Source organism: Panthera pardus, unplaced genomic scaffold, assembly GCF_024362965.1.
Source record: "Panthera pardus isolate Hobbes unplaced genomic scaffold, ASM2436296v1 HiC_scaffold_2, whole genome shotgun sequence".
In the NCBI taxonomy this organism is placed as follows: Eukaryota; Metazoa; Chordata; class Mammalia; order Carnivora; family Felidae; genus Panthera; species Panthera pardus.
The window spans coordinates 101,991,359-102,010,976 of NW_026526765.1; the positions used below are offsets into that span (position 1 = coordinate 101,991,359).

At 43.6% G+C, this 19,618-nt stretch overlaps 1 protein-coding gene across 2 annotated transcripts in view; it reads right to left on the minus strand.

Annotated features, from left to right (window-relative positions):
* MAP1B (microtubule associated protein 1B) overlaps positions 1-19,618 on the minus strand; it is a 99,668-nt gene that overhangs the window by 4,980 nt on the left and 75,070 nt on the right. For both annotated transcript variants that reach the window (XM_053907279.1, XM_053907280.1), the window contains 2 exons: positions 4,099-10,609; positions 710-948 (listed from right to left, as the gene is read on the minus strand). In XM_053907279.1, the coding sequence (XP_053763254.1) occupies positions 710-948; positions 4,099-10,609 (6,750 nt within the window). The remainder of the gene's footprint in view (positions 1-709; positions 949-4,098; positions 10,610-19,618) is intronic.

Below are 19,618 nucleotides of genomic sequence, written 5' to 3' on the forward strand. Positions count from 1 at the left end.
CGCGCAGCTGGCGATGGTGGGTGGGTACTGGTTTGAATAGTAAAAATTCCATGTAATATTCATTAGGAGGCCACTGGGTGCTTCTCATGGGACTTGATGTAGTTAACTACCAAATAATTCTATTTAATATTAATATTATGCAAATACATTTTACTACGTGGCAGTGCAAAATCACAGGTAAAACTGAGATAAGCGAAGGTCACAGCCAAAATAACACCATGGTTCACAGCAAGTTAGGATGTATGTGAGCTAGGAGTGTCCTGTTGGGGACCAATGTCAGCAGTGCTCCTCCTGTGGGATTTCACATGGACAGGTGATTTTCTAAATGACCATGCCCCCAGCTTTGGTCTATTCATGAAACACAAAGTAGTAAAGACAGTTCCCTAGTAGCCCTCACATGGAAATATCATTTTGACTCATACACACATATTCTTGGTATATTAGGGGGAAGGACAAGTAGTCTTGGGCCCATTTTGTAGATAAGTGAATTATGCCTTAGGATGGTGAAGTGGCTTTCCCCCCAGGCATGGTTATTGGTGGTGCCAAGAATAATATTCTAGACTGTCTCCTCTGTGTGAAATCCACTTCATCCTCCGGATATCTCATGTGTGACAGACCCATGGGGCACCTTATGTGATAAACACGATTCCTTCCCTCTGCCTCTGGACACAGCTCCATGTGCAGTGCAGATACTGTCCAGGGCTCTTACCTGCATGTTGCTGCCCCACTGGGCTTTCCCTTCCAACAAGGCATCCAGCACAGCCCGGCTGGGCTCCTCAGCAGCAGGGTCATTCCCACTCACCACGTAGTAGGATGACCTCACTCTCTTGAAAAATTCGACATCAACATTCTTACTATTGCTGTGATTGGGAATATAGCACAGGTCCAAATACACAGGGGGGCCTGGAGGCACAGCTGAGGGCTTGGAGGGCTTGGTGTTTCCTGGTCCTTTGGTAAATAAACAAAGAGAAAAGCCAGGGTCACAGAAATGCAAAGAGACCCACTGGTCTGGTACTCCTTCCCTACTCATTCCCCAAGGAGGTCCTGCAGGACATGCCAAAGGGGGCACTGGACATTTCTCTCTCTCTTGTATAGGGCATTTAACACTGGCAACTTGAGAAAATACAACATGGTTGAATGGCATGGTTTCCCTTTGTGGACAACCCATTAGAAAGGAAGAGAGTTTAAAGGCCTTCCCAAAAGATGGAACTAGATAGTAATATTCCTCCTCAAAAAGCTGCTAATGTGCACCCTAATTTGGAAAGTGATCTAATAGATTTTGAAAGTCAAAAGGAATCCTCTGCATTTGGCGAACCATGGTTAAGCAATTTTAGTAATCCATGTTAGGATCTCATGTGATAGCAACTCTACTCAAAGCTGAATATTAAACCCCAACATTTGACTTAGTAAACGATTCAGATCTTAACCTCCTATGATCTCCAAGGCCCCCAGAACTCAACCTTGTTCATAAACTGATGAAATGCTGTATTCTCTCCTAGCACAGTACTCTGAAAAGTGAGACATCTCTCCCTAGGCAAGGTTGGCTACCAAACTTTGGCAAGAGAAAGGTTCGGAAAGACTGGGCTTTCTCTAGCCAATCAAGACATACCGGACTGGGGAAAGGGGAATCCACTGTCTAAACTCCTGGTCTAAATCAGAAAGCCCAAGCAGGGGCACCTTGGTAACTCAGTCGGTTGAGTGACCGACTTTTGATTTTGGCTCAGGTCGTGATCTCACAGTTCGTGGGATTGAGTCCCACATGGGGCTCTATGCTGACAGTGGGGAGCCTGGTTGGGATTCTCCACCCCCCTCTCTCTCTGCCCCTCCCCCATTTGCGCTCTCTCTCTCTCTCTCTCTCTCTGCCTTTGTCTCTCTCAAAATAAATATTTAAAAGAAAGAAAGAGAACCCAAGCAAAGTAAAGATTCAGATTAACCCAAAACCTTCCTGGCACCTTTGTCTGAGGAGATGGTTTTCTGACTTGTTCTGGTTAGAAGGTTTAAACTTTTTGAAACAGTAATAGAACTAGCATTCTAAGGCAGTGGTTATTCAGCCTAGTTGCATAATTAGCATCGATTAGGAAGCTTAATACTGATGCCCAGGCCCCATACCCCAGAATCTGGTTTCACTGGACTGGGGCAGGGTCTGAGCACCACCATCTTTTAAAAGCATCGCGGATGATGTTAATGTGCAGTTGGGTTGAGACCACTACTATAAAGTCATTTAAAATACCAGCTGGATCCTATATATTTAATCCTCTTTGCTTTCTCCATAGGATCATTAAAGACTGTCACCCCAGAGTCAAAACCACCAGTGAATTCCATCACTTGTCCAGTTTTACTTGTAGAAGCGAGTGATGAGAATCAGCCAAACTGATACTTGGTTAAACGGACTCATTTTAATGAATACCTAGCCATTTTAATGAATGTAAGCTAAAGCCGTTAGGATGTCCATATTTAGGCCTATCAAAGAATTCTGACTTATAACAGAAGCTTGTGAGTTACAGTTCCAACAATTAAAAATGCAAGTTTTTCTTGCGCACGAAATCACTACCATCGACACCAAATGAACGCTGCTCATAGAAGCACAAACTGAGGGAAGCTGACAGCAGTCAACCCAGGTTTGTTTTAAAAATCAATTAATGATGCAGTTTTGTTGTTTTAAAAATCTTTTGGAAAAGTAAATTCAAATTAATTCATCTTTATTTATTACTTGGCCTTGAGAATATCTCTTTAAATGACAAAAAAAATTTAAAAAAAACAATTGTGTGGGCTAGAATGTATATATTTGGCAAGTTTGATAGCAAATTTCAGTTGGCTTTTATCTGTTTGAAAGGGTTTCACGTGTTCCCCTAAGTATAGGTCAGTTGCCAACTCTTTCAGACCAAGAGGTTAATTACCTGGTGGTTTTCCATTAATTCTGAGCATGAACAAACTCAGTTTGTTTTCTGCATGCTTGTACAAAGAGGAAAACTGACGAGAAGTCAAGCTTGAAATTGGTCCCCCATGTTGCTTAAAGCAAAACTTGGCAACTGTAAGTGATACTTCTTAAAATGTACTGAATTTGAGAGTCCCACAGTTCAGCTATCAGATTTTTCCCTAATAAATGAATAGATGTTATTTAAGTCATTTTTTGCTTTACATGTCTAGGTCAATTTTATTACTTTGTGAATAGAGGTCTAAAATCCCTGAATAACTACATAAAGGAAATAAAATGTATTAATGCAAAACCCTATGATTGGTTTGAAGCAACAAAATGAAGCTAGGCCATTGAAGACCCAGGTCATCACTGAGAACTTGATGAATAAGGGAACTGTTACCAACAGAAATGATCAGAAGTCAGGGATATCTCCTCCTGCCAACTGAATTTCAACCTGGAACAGAATTCTGACTCTCTATGAGTGAGACTGTGGTGTTAGAGGGGGATAAGAAGAGACTTTGATGCTCTTCTCTCAATTTGTACTGGGTACTGACCAGCTGAAATTAGGATGTTCCCTGGCCAATAAGAAAATAGCACTGCTTTTAATGTGGATGTAGGTCTAAAATGGTGATTTTTTTAATTAAAAATTTTCCAATTTTTAATTTTAAGTGTTACAACTTTTATTTTAAAAATGTTATAACTTCACTGAAAAAAAATTCTTTATGAAAAAATTAAATCTAAATCTTGGGCCCACACCGGTCACACCAGGCTTGGCTTGGCACTCTGGCTCTCCCTAGACTTTTGGGAGCTCCTGGCCTGTGTCACCTTAGCTTGATTCTGAGGCCTGTGCCAGCACAGGCTTCCAGAGGAGTTTCAAAACACATGTCCTTGGTTCTGAAGATTTAGAACAAGGCTATGGTCACTGTATTGCAGGACGGAGCAAACCCAGACAGTGGTTACCTGGCGAATCAGAGCCGCTCTGGGCAATATGCTGCACTACCCTCAAGCCTGCAGCCACGTTGGGCTGAGATCCACACCTTTTGGCAGAAGAGAATAGTAAAAGGGAAGGGAGAGATGTACCCTCTCCCCTTCCCAGTACCAAGTTACATGGCACCTCAAAGACTCCAGTCAAGGCGGAACAGCTGTGGACCATATCAGGACACTGGCACCCTTCCACCTACCTGCAGTTGCAGTCTTTACCGATTTGGATGTGGAGGCGTTGGCGGCATTCTTGGTGTCCTTGTCTTTCTCTTCCCCGCGTGCAGCTTTGACCTCCGGAGTGGTAGTGGTTTTTGTTGCTTTTTCCACAGATTCCTTCTTCTTAGGAGAAGCCACTCTGGACACTTTATCTGAGGATTCTTTCAAGCCCCCTGGTTTTGGTGAAGCTGCAGAAGGCTTAGACTTCCCATCACCCTTTTTGACAGGTGAAGATGACTTGGTCTTTGTGCCTGGTTTTTTGGTTTTGGTCTTCTCTTTCAGGTCTTTCTTCAGAGCTTTGCCCAGGTTCTGCTCAATGGCCAAGGCCTCCGGGTCCATCATGGACACGTCAGGGTGGCGTGGAGAAGGGCTGCGGTCCTGCATGGGAGCCGGAGGTGGGTCCATGTGTTTGTATGTGACAGTTTTGTCTGTGGGGATAGTTTCTGATTCATCTTCAGAGTCGATATTTGCATCAGCTGTGATGGAAGGGCACTCTTCAGTCTCCGGGGGGACATCAGAATCGGTCTGGGATGGAGCTGACTCGCTGACTGAGGTGGGAGGGGTTTCATCACACTGTCGCCCCTGTGGCTTTCCTCCTGGAGGTGGTGGGGCTCCCCCTGATTGGGTGAGAGGCTTCTCAGCCTCTTCAGTTGGCTCTTCACTGGCAAACCACTCGAGAGGATTGGGATTAATGAAGGAGGGTGAGAGTTCTGTCTTGGGATGCTTGTATTCACAGGAGGACACAAGGCATAAATCAACATCCTGGCGTGCCTCTGAGGGAGACTTCTTTTCTACGGTGTAGCACTGCTCTGAAGTCTCGTAGGAATACGTAGATGCTTGTGGGGTTCTAGTGATTTTCTCTACGGCTTCATAATCATAGGTGGAAGTATCAGGGGCTCGTGTAGTTGCCGTCGATGTCTCGTAGGAATAACTTTCAGACTCAGGGAAACTGGCGATTTTCTCAGTGGTCTCGTAAGAGTAGCTGGAATCCCCAAGCGTGTGGCCGCCATCTTCGGAGTCATCATAGCCATTGCTGATATCATCCAGGAGCCTTCTAGAAGACCTCTCGGTCTTTTCATAGCTGTAACCACTCACTTCAGGGGTCCTCATGGTCTTCTCACTTGCCTCGTAGCTGTATTCACCCTCTTCAGGGGTCCGTGTGGTCTCCTCAGTGATTTCATAGGCATAACCACCATCTTCCGGGGTCTTGGCGGTTTTCTCAATGGTCTCATATGAGTAGCTGCTGTCACATGGGGATTTTGTGGTACTGTCTGTCTTCTCATAGTAATAGCCACTCACATCTGGGGTCCGGGTGGTTTTCTCATAAGACTCATACTCATAACCCTCTTCATCTGGGGACCTGGTTGTTTTCTCAGGCTTTTGATAGGCATAGCTGAAGTCACCAGGTGTCTTCCCTCCAATGTCCTTCTCCATGCCAGATGTGGTCAAATCTCTGTTCAAGGCCAGCTGGTGTTGCACCGTATCAAATAACATCGAGGCACGGAAGCCATAGGGCTCTGCAGATGCTGCATCCGTCGGTGGAGGAGAGGAAGTGGGGCAAGCTGCTATGGTCTCTTTGACGGCAGAGGTAGAATCTGAAAAGCTAGGTGAATATAAAGGAGAGGACTCTCTTGGGGTGAGTGGAGAGATATCAGATTTTGGTGACAGCTTCTCTCCTTCTAGACTTTGCACTTTTTCTGAGGTGAGAGAGGCATATAAGGATATATCTCTGGGAGGAACGACGTCAGATAGAGTGTCTTCTTGGAGAGGAGAAGCTATCTGAGAGGGGGTATGTGCTGAAGAGGTGGATGGGGAGGCCTCAACCTGAGACACTGAGATAAGCTCAGAAAGATCATTGTCTTGGGTGTAGGATGGCTCCTCCATTGGTGGTATCTTATGTGATAAACTAGAGTCCTGCATGTCAGGACTGTAATCCACTTCAGTTGGCCCATTTTCAGTGATGTGAAGCATACTTGCACCCACTGTAGGGTGATCTGGAGACTGTCGACTAAAGTCCATAGCAAGTGAGTGCTCAGGGGATTCTTGGCCAAATTCAATAGACATTGAGGACTGTTCAGATCTGTGATCTTGGACTGGTGTCCTGGATTTGGCTGTTTTAGGGGAGAAATCTGGTGGAGAAATTGACATTGGTCTTGGACATTCTTCTTTAGATGGAGACATTTCTGTTTCCTGGAAAGTGGTAGGCGTTTGCACAACAGACACAGAAAGGGAGTCATCGACTTCTGTAGAATGTGGAGAGCCAACCTCAGCATGCAGAGAAGGAGACACGTCATCTGTTGTTGGCTCTGGAAATGAGCTCGTAGCCACAGAAGCTGTGGATACTGAGGCCACGCCCTCCATGTGAGAGTATGTGTCTTCTGCTACACCCTCATCAACAGGAGTAGCTGACTTGTCTGAGACAGTGCCTTCTGAAATGGACATCTTAGTGTCTTCTTTAAAAGACCCAAACTGACTGACATCTATTTGTGTAGGAGAAACATCTCCTCCTAATTTTCTTTCATCTAAAGCCAATCCAGATTGAGAACTCATGGCTTCAACATCGTCAGGTTTCTTTTCTTGACCAAAGTCTTCCTTTATTGGTATAAAGTCTGTGCTTTTCTCTTCTGGTTTGTCTTGTGAAAGACCAGTAGAAGTCATGTCAGAGATGGGACTTATTTCATCTGGAAAGCCTTGTTTTCCATCCTTTCCTTCAACGGGGCTTTCAGTACCTCTACCAGAAGTCTTGTCATCAGCACTTAGAAAACTTTCATATGCAGATTCGGATCCAATTAGGGGAGGGCTCCGTAAAGGAGACAAAACTTTTTCAATAGGAGATTCCGAGTCAGGCACAGGTTCATCCATGGGGCTTATGGAAGCCCTTTCATTCTCATCTTTGGCATCACTGAATTCAAAACTCACTGGAACTGCTGGTGGTTTTTCAGTTACTTCTGTGGGGAGGTGACTAGATTTCTCTTCAGTGGGCGACTGGTAGTAAGGTGTGTGGCCAGCACTGCCAGTTACAGACTGAGATGGAGACACCACTTCCAGGGTCTTATCCTCAGGACTAGCACAATGTTCTTCAACTACTTCTTGGGTCACCTCAGGAGACACTGGGACTGCTTCTGCCTCCGCTGAGACTTGAATCTCATTGGGTGTCAGAGAAAAGTTCACACTGCGTTCACCCAGGGGGGTCTTTTCTATGGGTGATGGAGGAGATGGACTCAGGGATGGGCTCTTGGGTGGGCTAAGTTTTTCATCTGAAACTGTTGAGATGGTGTCTTTGATCACCAGCGTGGCACTGGCTTTCATGTCTTTCTCTTCAGTGTAGTAAGCGTCACGTAGAACAGATCTGCTAAATTTGTCTTCCTCCATGGATGACGGTGGTGAGATGGTGGAGGCTGAAGCATTGTAGTCCTTCCCATCTGTGGCATCTGTTTTTGATCCTTCAGATAATCCATTGAGTGATGTAACAGCAGGTTTGCAGTATTCCTGAGAATACAGTGAAGACTCGTATTTGGTGATGTTTACAAATTCTTGAGATGGGGACTCTGTCTCTTCATTGTTGATCTCATCACTCATCACATCACGAGGAGTAGACATCTCATCCATTGGGGTGGGCTCACTGGATATCTCAATGGTAGACTGAGTGTAGCCAGAGGTGGCAGTGAATTCTTCAGGCTGGTCTTCTCGATTCTCCTCATCAGATGCGGTGGCCTCACTTTCTGAGCCTCCAGGTAAAGTCTCATCGTGAATTGAAGATGCAGGTTCTCGGGCAGGAGACTGGGCTCCTGGTTGCTTGATTGATGTGGTGAGGAATCCATACTGATCCTCGACACCGCTAGCCTCTGCAGCCTTGTCAACCACGGCCATGACGTAATCTTCAGCTTCGGCTTTTTCGGGCTCATATTCTTCCTCTCTGGCATCCTCAGCTCTGTCCTCCTCATCACCCTCCTCCTCAGATTGTTCAGCTTCTCCCTTCTCCACCACCTCATCCATGTCTTCTTCTGCTCGGTCATCTCCACTAGCCAGAGACTCCCTCTTCTCCTTGATGTGCACATCTGCCTCAGCCTTTGCGCTTTCCTCCTCCTCCATGAGGCTGTGCTTGGAGGTGCTCACGCACACGGTTTCTTCAACGTCCTCTTCTGGCTCCTCAGCCTCCTCAGTTTCTGCCTTCTCTTCATAGTCTCCAGTCTCTGAGGATTCTTCAAAACCTGTTCCTTCATCTTCAAATTTTTCAATGTCGTCTACCCCCTGTTTCTCCACCGGCTCCAGTTCCTCAGGGGTTTGTTCACATTCACCCTCCCCTTCAGTGGTGGTGATCCCCTCATCGGGAGATTCGGCAGGGCCTTTGATGACTTCTGTCTCTTTCTGGAGGACGTAGGCTTCGACTGGTTCAGTTTCCTTCAGTTTCTCCTCGTCTTCGATCAGCTCCAGCTGAGGCTTGATGTCTTTTGCTACATCGACCTCTTCAGCCTTTAACTCTTCAAAGTCCTTAGTCAGATCCTCAGGGGATGACATAAGGGACCTCTCGGCCTCGAGTTCTTTGGCAGGGCCAGCACTTGCCATTCCAGCTGCTGCCGCCACAGCCGCCACAGCGGCCACAGAGCCAATGGCTGCAGCTGCGGCCTCTGGTGTCTTGCCTTCCTTCTTAACGACTTTAATCTTCCCCTTCTCCTTTGGCTTCCCAGCAGCAACAGAATCTTTTTTGACAGGCTCTTCCTTCTTGGGCACTTTTGGTTTTAATGCAGCTGGTTTTTTTGCTTCAGATAGAGGAGTAGATGGTTTCTTTGCATCTTTAGGAAGTTTCTTAATTTCTTTTTTGGGTTCCTTTTCTTCCTTTTTAATTTCCTTCTTTTCTTCCTTCTTCACCTCCTTCTTGGCTTCCTTCAGTGGGGTTTCCTTCTTAACCTCTTTCTTGGGTTCTTTCTTCTCTTCTTTCTTGATTTCTTTTTTCACTTCCTTTTTCACCTCTTCCTTTTTTGGTTTTTCTTCCTTCTTAATGGGTGTTTTGTCCTCCTTTTTAGCCACTTCTTTCTTTGGCTTTTCTTTCTCCTCTTTCTTTTCCTCAGATTTTGCCTTGGTTTCCTTTTTTACTGTCTTCTCCTTAGAGACTTTGGGTTTGACATCTGTGGCTTGCTTTTCGGCCACCTCAGCTTTCACCGGAGGCAGCTCTTCTTTGCTCGGCACCTCCTTTTCAGTCACTACAGGTTTGGTCTCTGTTTTTACTGGCTTGTCTTTTTTCACTGTTACCTTTTCTTTGCTTTCAACTTTGGGCGGCTTTTCCACATGATTAGCTTTTGTAACATCAGGGGTTTCTTCTTTAGACTCCTTTCGCACAGATTTGCTAGGAAGTGGTTTTGCGGCTGGCTTCAGACTTTCTCGGCTATCGGCTCTCTGTTTCAGTTTTACTTGTTTCACAGCTGGGGCGGCCACCTGGCCAGTTAGGTCCTTCTGGGTGGCCAGTGGCTGTTTCAGAAAGTCTAAATGTTTGAGCTTTTCCAGTCCTTCCAGGATATTGTATTGGGTGCTATTGCCGGGAAACAGGACTCGAATGATTTTCTCTGCGGGGTTTGCCGGATGCCACACGATCAAAGAGGAGACTGAAGTTAAGTAGGAAATTGGGATATCTATTTCTTGACCATTAGGCAGGATTAGTTCAGCCTTGTCTTTGTTGGTGCCAGTCCACTGCTGCATAAAATACAGCATTTCCTTGCTGTTCTTAACTGGGTTGAGCACATACATCTCAAGTTTACCAACTCCCATTTTTTGGAAAAGAATGACAGGATCAATGGTATTGCCTACACTTCTGAAGAGAGGTTCTGGTTTCATGGACAATTTATTTAGGTACTGGAGAGTGAAGCAAGCTTCTTCTATGCTTCTCTTCATCTTGATGTTTGGCTCTGGGTTTTTCAGATTTTCAGGTACATTGAGAAATACAACTCCCAAGTCAGGGGAGATGAGGTTTTTCATCCAGTCACTATTTGTGGTGGAGCCCTGGGACTGTTCTTCCTCGAGCTCTGCAATTTTCCGCTGTAGCATGCTGTTTATTCCAGGCAAATTGTCATCCCCAATGTGGGTGAGTAGGATGGAGTCCACTCTGTCCAAGTGTCGGATGAGCTTCCAAAAGCAGGATTTCCTTTCCGATCCTCCATTGATGAGCATATTGAATCCATTCACGGCAAACAATGCAGAATCGCCCCTCCCTCCTGGAAAAATGTAACAACAAGGCTTGGAGAGCTTTAGAAATCCACCCGATGTGGGAGGTTCTAGGATATCAAAGGGAGATGGGACTTCCACTGATTCTGAGAGATACTCAGTAAACTCGGAAAGTCCTTCCATTTCTGGCAAAATAGAAGCTGAGTTGAGTTTAATATTGATGAAGTCTTGGAGATTGTGTCTGTCAAGATTGGAGTTCTTCCAGTCCCCTTCTTCAGGACAGAACAGGGTTAAGCTGGCTTTGTTGGCAGGATGGGTGGTACTCAGTAATTCCCCAATCTGGGATTTAAAAAAATAATAATAAAGGAAGAAAGAAAAGTTTTAAGTAACTGTCATCACTGATCCATCACCTCCATCCATTACTAAGTATTGCAGGATCATTGGGTGTGCACAGGGCTGATTTCAGAGATGCTAGTTGGGTAAATGCAGAAATATTTCCATTCTGGTAGGTGAATAGCCTCTGTACTGACCCCTCCTACCACTCCCTTCTGCCTCAACCACCCCTCCTCACCACCAGCACCTCCTCTGGGACCCCTATGGCATCTGTTCTTGCCCAGGAGGGGAACTCCAGACCTCTGCTCCAGTTCTATGACCAGTGACCATCTGAATAATAGTGCCTGTGCCACAGCAGTTATGAAATACTTTGGATCTCATTCCCAGGTACCTGCCATGCAAAAATGCCCTTTAAACAATCACAGGGAAGCCTATGTGAATCATTTCACCACCTATATAAAGTGTTTTCTTCTATTCCATTGGGCTTGGCAAAGAGGCCTTACTGACACACTAAAGGAATTTAGATCTAGTGCACTTGTTGACTACTTTTAGAATTTGGTAGATACGAAACACAAAAGTTTGACGTGATTTGCCTCCCATTGGAGACAGATAGTTCTAGACTGCACATGACAAAAAATTACTGATTCTAGCATCTTTAAAACATGAGTGGTCCACCCAGTAGATTCTCTGCAAATACAAATACTTTGATTGAAATCATGATGATTAAAGCAATTGGATAATTATATCCGTCTGCTCATGTTTAAATTCAAGGTGAGACATTCTACTCCCTCACAACTCCTGCTCTTCTCAGGGCAAACTGGATATGAGTGGCTAAGATCAAATTTGGCTCAAAACTTTTTCAATGCATTGTTTACTACCATAGGATGGGAATGTAGAAGAGTAAATTGGAATAAAAACAGAGAATGTCAGTTTAATAAAAATGCTATTCTCTTTCTCACTCCATATGACAGCCATATGTTTCATGGTCTTGGCTTAGTAAATAGTGAGGAAGAATCATGTTATAAACTGCACTCTTCTATCACTTACAGCAAAGCTCATAAATCAGCCCAGAGTTTCAAGTGAAAAGAGCTCTGTGTCTTTGATGTTAAACTATGAAAGGGTAATGCAAAGACTGTACTTGGCCCCGGCATCCCCAAGCCAGCAGGTCTGAACTCTTGCCTTCCGGTCTTAGAGTGGTGTCCTCTGTCTCACACAACCTCCTAGTGTGGCTACTCGTATGCGTATTTGTAGAGGGACCATGTATAGACTCTGAATTTTCCTACATTAGATTACAGTAAAATGGCCATTTTTGTTTTGTTAGTGTATCTGTCCTACATTTTATGTGAAGGGTCACAAGATAGCAAAATAAGAAGCCTTTGGGAGAGGAGTTAAGATGGCAGACAAGTAGGGAGACCGGAATTTCCCTTGTTCTCAAACACAGCTGTATTGAGGCCAGAACACTTGGAACAGCCAGGAATAGAGGTTGCGGAGTGACAGAAAAATCTCCACAGGTGGAAAGAGACAGTTTTCTGGGACAGAGGTGCGTGTTTGTGAAGTCGGAGAGAGAAAATTAGAAGCCTAGGCACGGAGTTGGGGAACCCCTTCTGTGGAGAGACGGAAGAGAGAGAGGCTGTGGAAGTGTGGTATTTGTTTGGACAGGAGAAAAACCTCTTCAGAACACGCACTGGAGAACGAGAAATATGGAGTGTGCCAGTTTCTACTTTAAAAACAGCCTTAGGAGCTAAAGATCGGAGTTTTCAGGGGAGCGCGACTTTCTCTGAATCAGAGCTGCCGCGGAATGCATGCACCTGGGTGGGGGAAGAGGAGCAGGCCCCAGGGCTCAGTAGTGATCTCAAGGGCACCCTGGGAGAGAACAGTCCCCTCCCTTGAGTACGGTGGGAAGAAGGTGTATTGCTCCCCGCCCCCAATGATAAAAGACCCTTCAGGTACCAGCCAAGAGGCCCTTTGTCAGCTGGGCAGAGTGGCGCTCCCTAAGAACCAGGTCCGTGTGGTGCAGGATCCTTTAAGACATAGGGGTTTGCATCCCAGCTGAGCACCTTGGAGGCGCAGGAGACTGGGAGACTGTGCAGCAGGGGCAAGCCAGCCACCTGTGCTGCTCTGGGAAGGTTGCCTGAACAGCGTGGTTTGAGACACCCGGTCCGGGGAGGAGAGACTGGGGTGTTGCCATTTTCCTCCCTGTCACCAACTCGGTGGGCTTCGGGGAACGGGGACAGCGGTCCCCAGTGGAGGCAGACCGCCTACACCAAACCCCGCCCCTCCGTACCTGGTAACTGCATATCTACCGGAGTGGGATTGACACTGAGTGAGCCCGCGGGCCCCTCCTCCAGACCAGCATAGCCACAGGTTCCAAGACACCAACAGACAACTGTCCTGCAGTTTTGTATGTTAGGCTGATGGGTTTGTTTTCGTTCTTCACTTTTTCTTTCCTTTCTTTCTACCCTCCTCTTCCTCCCCCCGCCCCCCACTTTGGAATCAGGCTCATAGTTTATGATTTGACTTTTAGTAAATTCCTGCTATATATAAATATGTCTTTTGTTTTTGTTTCTTTTTCTGTTCTGGTTGTTTAATCAGGCATTTTTACTCTGTTCTGTTGATACCTTTTATGTGGCTCCTTCTTCTTTATTTCCCTCTCTTTCTCTCTCTCCTTCTGGATTAAGCCTTAGAGTTTCTTTGATTCTGTGCCTTGTCTTTTTTTTTTTTTCCGCTCCTTTCATTCCTCTCTTTGTATGGGGTAGGCTTCCCCAACCCTCCCCCCTTTTTTACTTTTTCTAGGCACAAATCAAAGCACACCTGATGGAAGGTCCAAACAATCCACCACTACGAGTAGGGAGATAAAGCAACCTGAGTCACAACAACAAAGAGCACATAACATATTCCAAAAACACTTCCTGAAGTGCCAGGCCCTGGACAGTGTATGACCCCATTTTAATATAGTAGTACTCACAGGTGCAGGACACATAACAAGCTATTAAAACACACAAAGGACAGAAAACTAGCTAAAATGATGAAACAGAAGAATTCTCCTCAAAAGAAATTCCAGGAAGAAGTGATAGCCAGAGAATTGCTCAAAACAGATATAAACAACATATCTAAACATGAACTTAGAATAACAGTCATAAGACTAAAGCATAGAAGGCAGCAGAGAATCTATTGCTGCAGAGATCAAGGACCTAAGAAATAATCACAATGAATTAAGAAATGCTATAAATGAGATGCAAAATAAACTAGATGCAGTTACAGCAAGGATGGAAGAAGCAGATGAGAGAATAGGTGATACAGAAGATAAAATTATGTAAAATGATGAGGCAGAGAAAAGAGGGAAAGGAAATTACTAGACCACAAGGGGAGAATTAGAGACCTAAGTGATTCAATGAAACAAAATAATATCCTTATCATAGGAGTTCCAGAAGAAGAGAGAGGAAGGGGCAGAAGGTTTAGGTGAACAAATTATAGCTGAGAACTTCCCTAATCCAGGAAAGGAAAAGGACATCCAAGTCCAGGAGGCATAGAGAACTCTATTGAAAATCAGCAAAAACAGGTTAACACCAAGACAAATCATAGTGAAGCTGGCAAAATACAAAGATAAAGAGAGAATTCTGAAAGCAGCTAGGGACAAACGGCCTTAACTCAAGGGTAGACACATAAGGGTAGTAGCAGACCTGTCCACTGAAACTTGGCAGGCCAGAAAGGCATGGCAGGAAATATTCAACATGCTGAATAGGAAAAATATGCAACCAAGAATCCTTTATCCAGCAAGGCTGTCATTCAGAATAGGAGAGATAAAGGCTTTCCCAGACAAAAATTAAAGGAGTTCATGACCACTAAACCAACCCTGCAGGAGATCCTAAAGGGGGACTCTGTGAGTAGAAAGCAACAAAGACTACAAAGGACCAGAGACCTCACCACAAGCACAAAACCTACAGGTAACACAATGACATTAGATCCACATCTTTCAATAATTACTCTAAATGTAAATGGACTAAATGCCCCAATCAAAAAACATAGGGTATTAGAATGGATAAAGACAAAACAAAACAAAACAAAACAAGATCCATCTATATGCTACCTATAAGAAACTCATTTTAGACCTGAGGACACCTGCAGATTGAAAGTGAGGGTATGGAGAACGATCTATCATGCTACTGGATGTCAAAAGGAAGCTGGAGTAGCCATATTTCTACCAGACAAACGATTTTAAAACAAAGACTGTAACAAGAGATGAACAAGGCATTATTTCATAAATAAGGGCTCTATCCATTAAGAAGATCTAATAATTATAAATGTTTATGCCCCCATTGTGGAGGCACTCAAATATATAAATCAGTTAATCACAAACATAAATAAGTGTATAGATAACAATACTGTGATTGTAGGAGACTTTAATGCTCCACTTACAGCAATGGACAGATCATCTAGGCAGAAAATCAGTAAGGAAACAATGGCTCTGAATGACACAATGGACCAGATGGACCTAACAGATATATTCAGAACTTTTCATCCAAAAGCAGCAGAATACACACTCTTCTCAAGTGCACTTGGAACATTCTCCAAAATAGATCACATACTGGGTCACAAAACAGCCCTCAAAAAATATAAAAGGATTGAGATCATACCACACATATTTTCAGATCACAATGGGAATGGGAGAAAATATTTGCAAATGAAATATCAGATAAAGGGTTAGTATCCAAAATCTATAAAGAATTTATCAGGGCACTGGGGTGGCACAGTCGGTTGAGAGTCTGACTTCAGCTCCGGTCGTGATCTCACAGTTTGTGGGTTCAAGCCACGTGTCAGGCTCTGTGCTGACAGCTCAGAGCCTAGGGCTGTTTGGATTCTGTGTCTCCCTCTCTCTGCCCCTCCCCCATTTGCATTCTGTCTCTCTCTCAAAACTCAACATTAAAAATTAAAAAAAAAAAACAACTTACCAAACTCAACACCCCTAAAACAAATAATCCAGTGAAGAGATGGGCAAAAGACATGAATAGACACTTTTCCAAAGAAGACATCCAGATTGCTCACAGACACATGAAAAGATGCTCAACATCTTTCATCATCAGGGAAATACAAATCAAAACTACACTGAGATACCACCACACACCTGTCAGAATGGCTAACATTAACAACTCAGGCGACAACAGAAGTTGGCGAGGATGCGGAGAAAGAGGATCTCTTTTGCATTGTTGGTGGGAATGCAAGCTGGTACAGCCACTCTGGAAAACAGTATGGAGGTTCCTCAAAAAACTAAAAGTAGAACTATTCTATGACCCAGCAATTGCACTACCAGATATTTATCCAAAGGATACAAAAGTGCTGATTTATAGGGGTATATGTACTCCACTGTTTATAGTAGCACTGTCAACAATAGCCAAATTATGGGAAGAGCCCAAATGTTTATCAGCTGATGAATGGATAAAGAAGATGTGGTATATATATATATATATATATATATATATATATATATATATACATATATACATATATACATATATATTGTATATATATGTATATGTATACATATATATACAATGAAATATTACTCAGTAATCAAAAAGAATGAAATCTTGCCATTTGCAACAACATGGATGGAACTACAGTGTATTATGCTAAGTGAAATAAGTCAATCAGAGAAAGATAGATATCGTGTTTTCACTCATGCGTGGAATTTGAGAAACTTAACAGAAGACCATAGGGAAGGAAAAATAAGTTACAGAGAGGGAGGCAAACCATAAGAGACTCTTAAATAAAGGGGCACCTGGGTGGCTCAGTCGGTTAGGCGTCTAAGTCTTGATTTTGACTCCGGTCATGATCTCACGGTTTGTGGGTTAAAGCCCCATGTCGGGCTCTGTGCAGTGAGCAAAGAGCCTGCCTACTTTAGATCCAATCTCTCCCCCTCTCTCTACCCCTCCTCTCTCTCTCTCTCTCTCTCTCTCTCTCTCTCTCTCTCTCTCTCTCATTCTCTCTCAAAAATAAATAAATAACCTTTAAAAAAAAAAGAGACTCTTAAATACAGAAAATAAACTGAGGGTTGATGGGGGTGGGGGTAGAGGGGCAGGGAAAATGGGTGATGGTCATTGAGGAGGGCACTTGTTGGTATGAAAACTGGGTGTTGTATGTAAGTACATGGGAATTTACTCTTGAAGCCAAGACTACACTGTATGTTAGCTAACTTGACAATAAATTATTGAAAAAAAAAAAAAAAGAAGAAGAAGACTTTGACTTTGCTGTTTACCTCTGACTTAACAATTTCAAATATCAACTATTTTGGAAGGCAAGAAAACTGAAAAAAAAAAAAAGAAAAAAAAACACATCTGGGGGAGCTTTCACTCAAATTATCTGCTGACCAAAGCAAACATGAGCACCAAATAGGGTTTGTCATCCAATAATTAGCTTAGACCCTCATCACCATTACTATAGCCAAAATAGGGTTCTCTCAATCCTCATTTTCACGTAAAGTACATACAAACTCTTCATGCTTTATAATACATTTTATGTGAGAAATGTAGGAAAACTCAAACTGCTGAGTCTTTAATAGTGAGATTTTAAAATTAAGCTTAGTCCATTTCAGTTTTTGAAATTTCCCTCTGAGGGGTATGGTAGCTAAGGGTACAAGCTAGCTGTGTGTAGAGGGTTTTTAATCACAAAGTTCAAGAAGGTAAAAAGACTTGAGGAATACCTCTCTACTTTCCATCTTTTCACTTCCGGCTGGGAAGTTCCTATGAAACAAAGAAGATGTGACCCCAAAAGAAAGCAAGTTTGCACAGAATTTTGAGGAAGTCAAGGGTATTGAAAAACCATAGAGAGCCTGGTGAAAAGTATGGAATACAAGAGAAAGCAGGAAAGAAAGTCAGCACTGGACAGGTTTCATTTAAGAAAGGGAAAATCTGGTCCCTCTAGAGAAGCAGCAGCATACCAGGCATGAGGAGGTAGGGATGCAGAGGCCAGGGCTACAGAGAGGCTGTCGTGAAGGAGACAGATGGATTAGGAGGAAAAACTGCCACAGTCCTGGAGCTACACAGCAGAAATAGCCCCTGCCTCCTCCCATTCCCAAGCCAGCTTCCAGACCTGCATACCATCAGGCATGCTGGAGTGAGAGCCTCAGGACAAAGACTAAGTCTTAAGAGTGTCTACTCACTCAATGCTTATGCAACTCATAGAGGAGAACCGCAAGGAGCCAACAGTGTTAGCAGCGGCAAGGAAACTTGTGAGTAAATCTTGGGATTCTGAAACAGTCTTCCTCTAAAAGAGTTTGGAAATTATCATCATAGTAGGTAGTGTAGCCCATTATAGTAAAAGCTCCCGAACAGAAGGAAACACATCCTCGTAACTCTGTATCATGATCTGTGTTTCCCTCATACATCATCAGCTCCATAGATGTTTGTTAAACTGCACTGAACTTGGCCAATTCAATATGTACTATCCTCCGGGAGTGGCTGCTTTGGAAGTGACGTGAGCCTGCTAATGCTTCTCAAGCACACTACCCTTCCTTTGTTCCCACAAATAGAGATGAAAGACATGACTGGAAGAAATACTGGGGCAAAGACAGTCTTTTTTGTTAACTAATTTTTCTAATTAAATGCAGGCATACTGGAAGAGGAAGGAAGATATAGGAAATAAATGGCTTTATTGCAGATAATGAAGTAAGACTTGAATTTCTAAACCACGAGGCCTACTCTAACTACATTTCCTTTTGTGATTAAGTTACTTGCTTGGCTAATGAGGAAATACAGTGGACAATGTATCTCTGGGTTTTAGCAAGACGTTTAATAAGATCTCTGAACAGTGTGATAGCAGAATTAGATGGATTTGAAGTCAGTCATAAATCCTGCTGCTTAGTGTCAACCTGGACAGAGGTCTACGATGGGCTGCCCTAGGGCTCATCTATGTCCTGGTGAGCACTGACATGGATAAAAATGGTGAAGACATGCTTATCAAATCTGTACGTGGCCTGCTAATGGGAGGCATAGTAAAATGTGGGATGGCAGAACTAAAACATTTACAAAAGCTCTTGACATTGGGATGATGATGGCTAACTCTAACAGGATGGCATTCTAAAGGGATAAATGCAGGGTCCAATAAACCAGCTGCATGAAGTACAAGATTGGAAAATGCGACTTAACAACAACACTCATGAAAAAGACTCAGGGATTTTAGCTGACAGTAAAATGGATTGATCATAAAGCTAAAGAAGCTTAAACTTCAAGGCTTCTTACTGGCATGGTCCCCTCCCAAAGCCCTGTACTTAACTGTGTATTGATAATTTTGTTTTCTTTTTCTTAAGGGGAGCCCCCAATTTATGTAAATGACAGCACTCCTTAAAGCCTGCATTCCCTCCCCACTGACATTTAATTAGGATGTTGACAGTCAAAAGTTACTTTCAGACTTAAAAGATGATTACATTGAAAACTACAGAAATCACTGACACACATTCCTAACCCGGTTAGTGGCCCTTGTAGTACGGTGTCCAGTATGAGTCATGACATTTTACAGAAATTAGACTAAAACCAAATGAACAAGCCAACTGAAATGGCTGGCTCCTTCTCCTTGGCCATGACCTCTAAATGCTAGACTAGAGCCCCTTTCTCTTCTAATATGCTTCTGTCTCTAGATCACGTCATCTGGTTTATAATATGCTGATGGCTTACACATATCTCCAGCTCAGCTCTGAGTTCCTTGAGCCCTCAACTCATGTATCCAATTGTCTCATAATGCCAAGGCACTGAAACATGACCAAGACAACTCCTGAATTTCTCCCATATCCATCTCATCCTGCCACCAGGTTTGGTTGAGAGTGACCAGAGAATGTAAGAAACTTTTACTATCTTCTTTTATGAAGAACAGTGTGCAGATCTGAAAATAATTATTCTGAAAGAAAAAGAAAAAAAAAAAAACCTGGCAGTGTTGGTGAAGGGTGTCAGAGACATCATCAGGTGGAAAAGGGAGCACATTCCTTCCTTGAAGATACAGTGAGACAAATAAGGAAAAACTCACTAA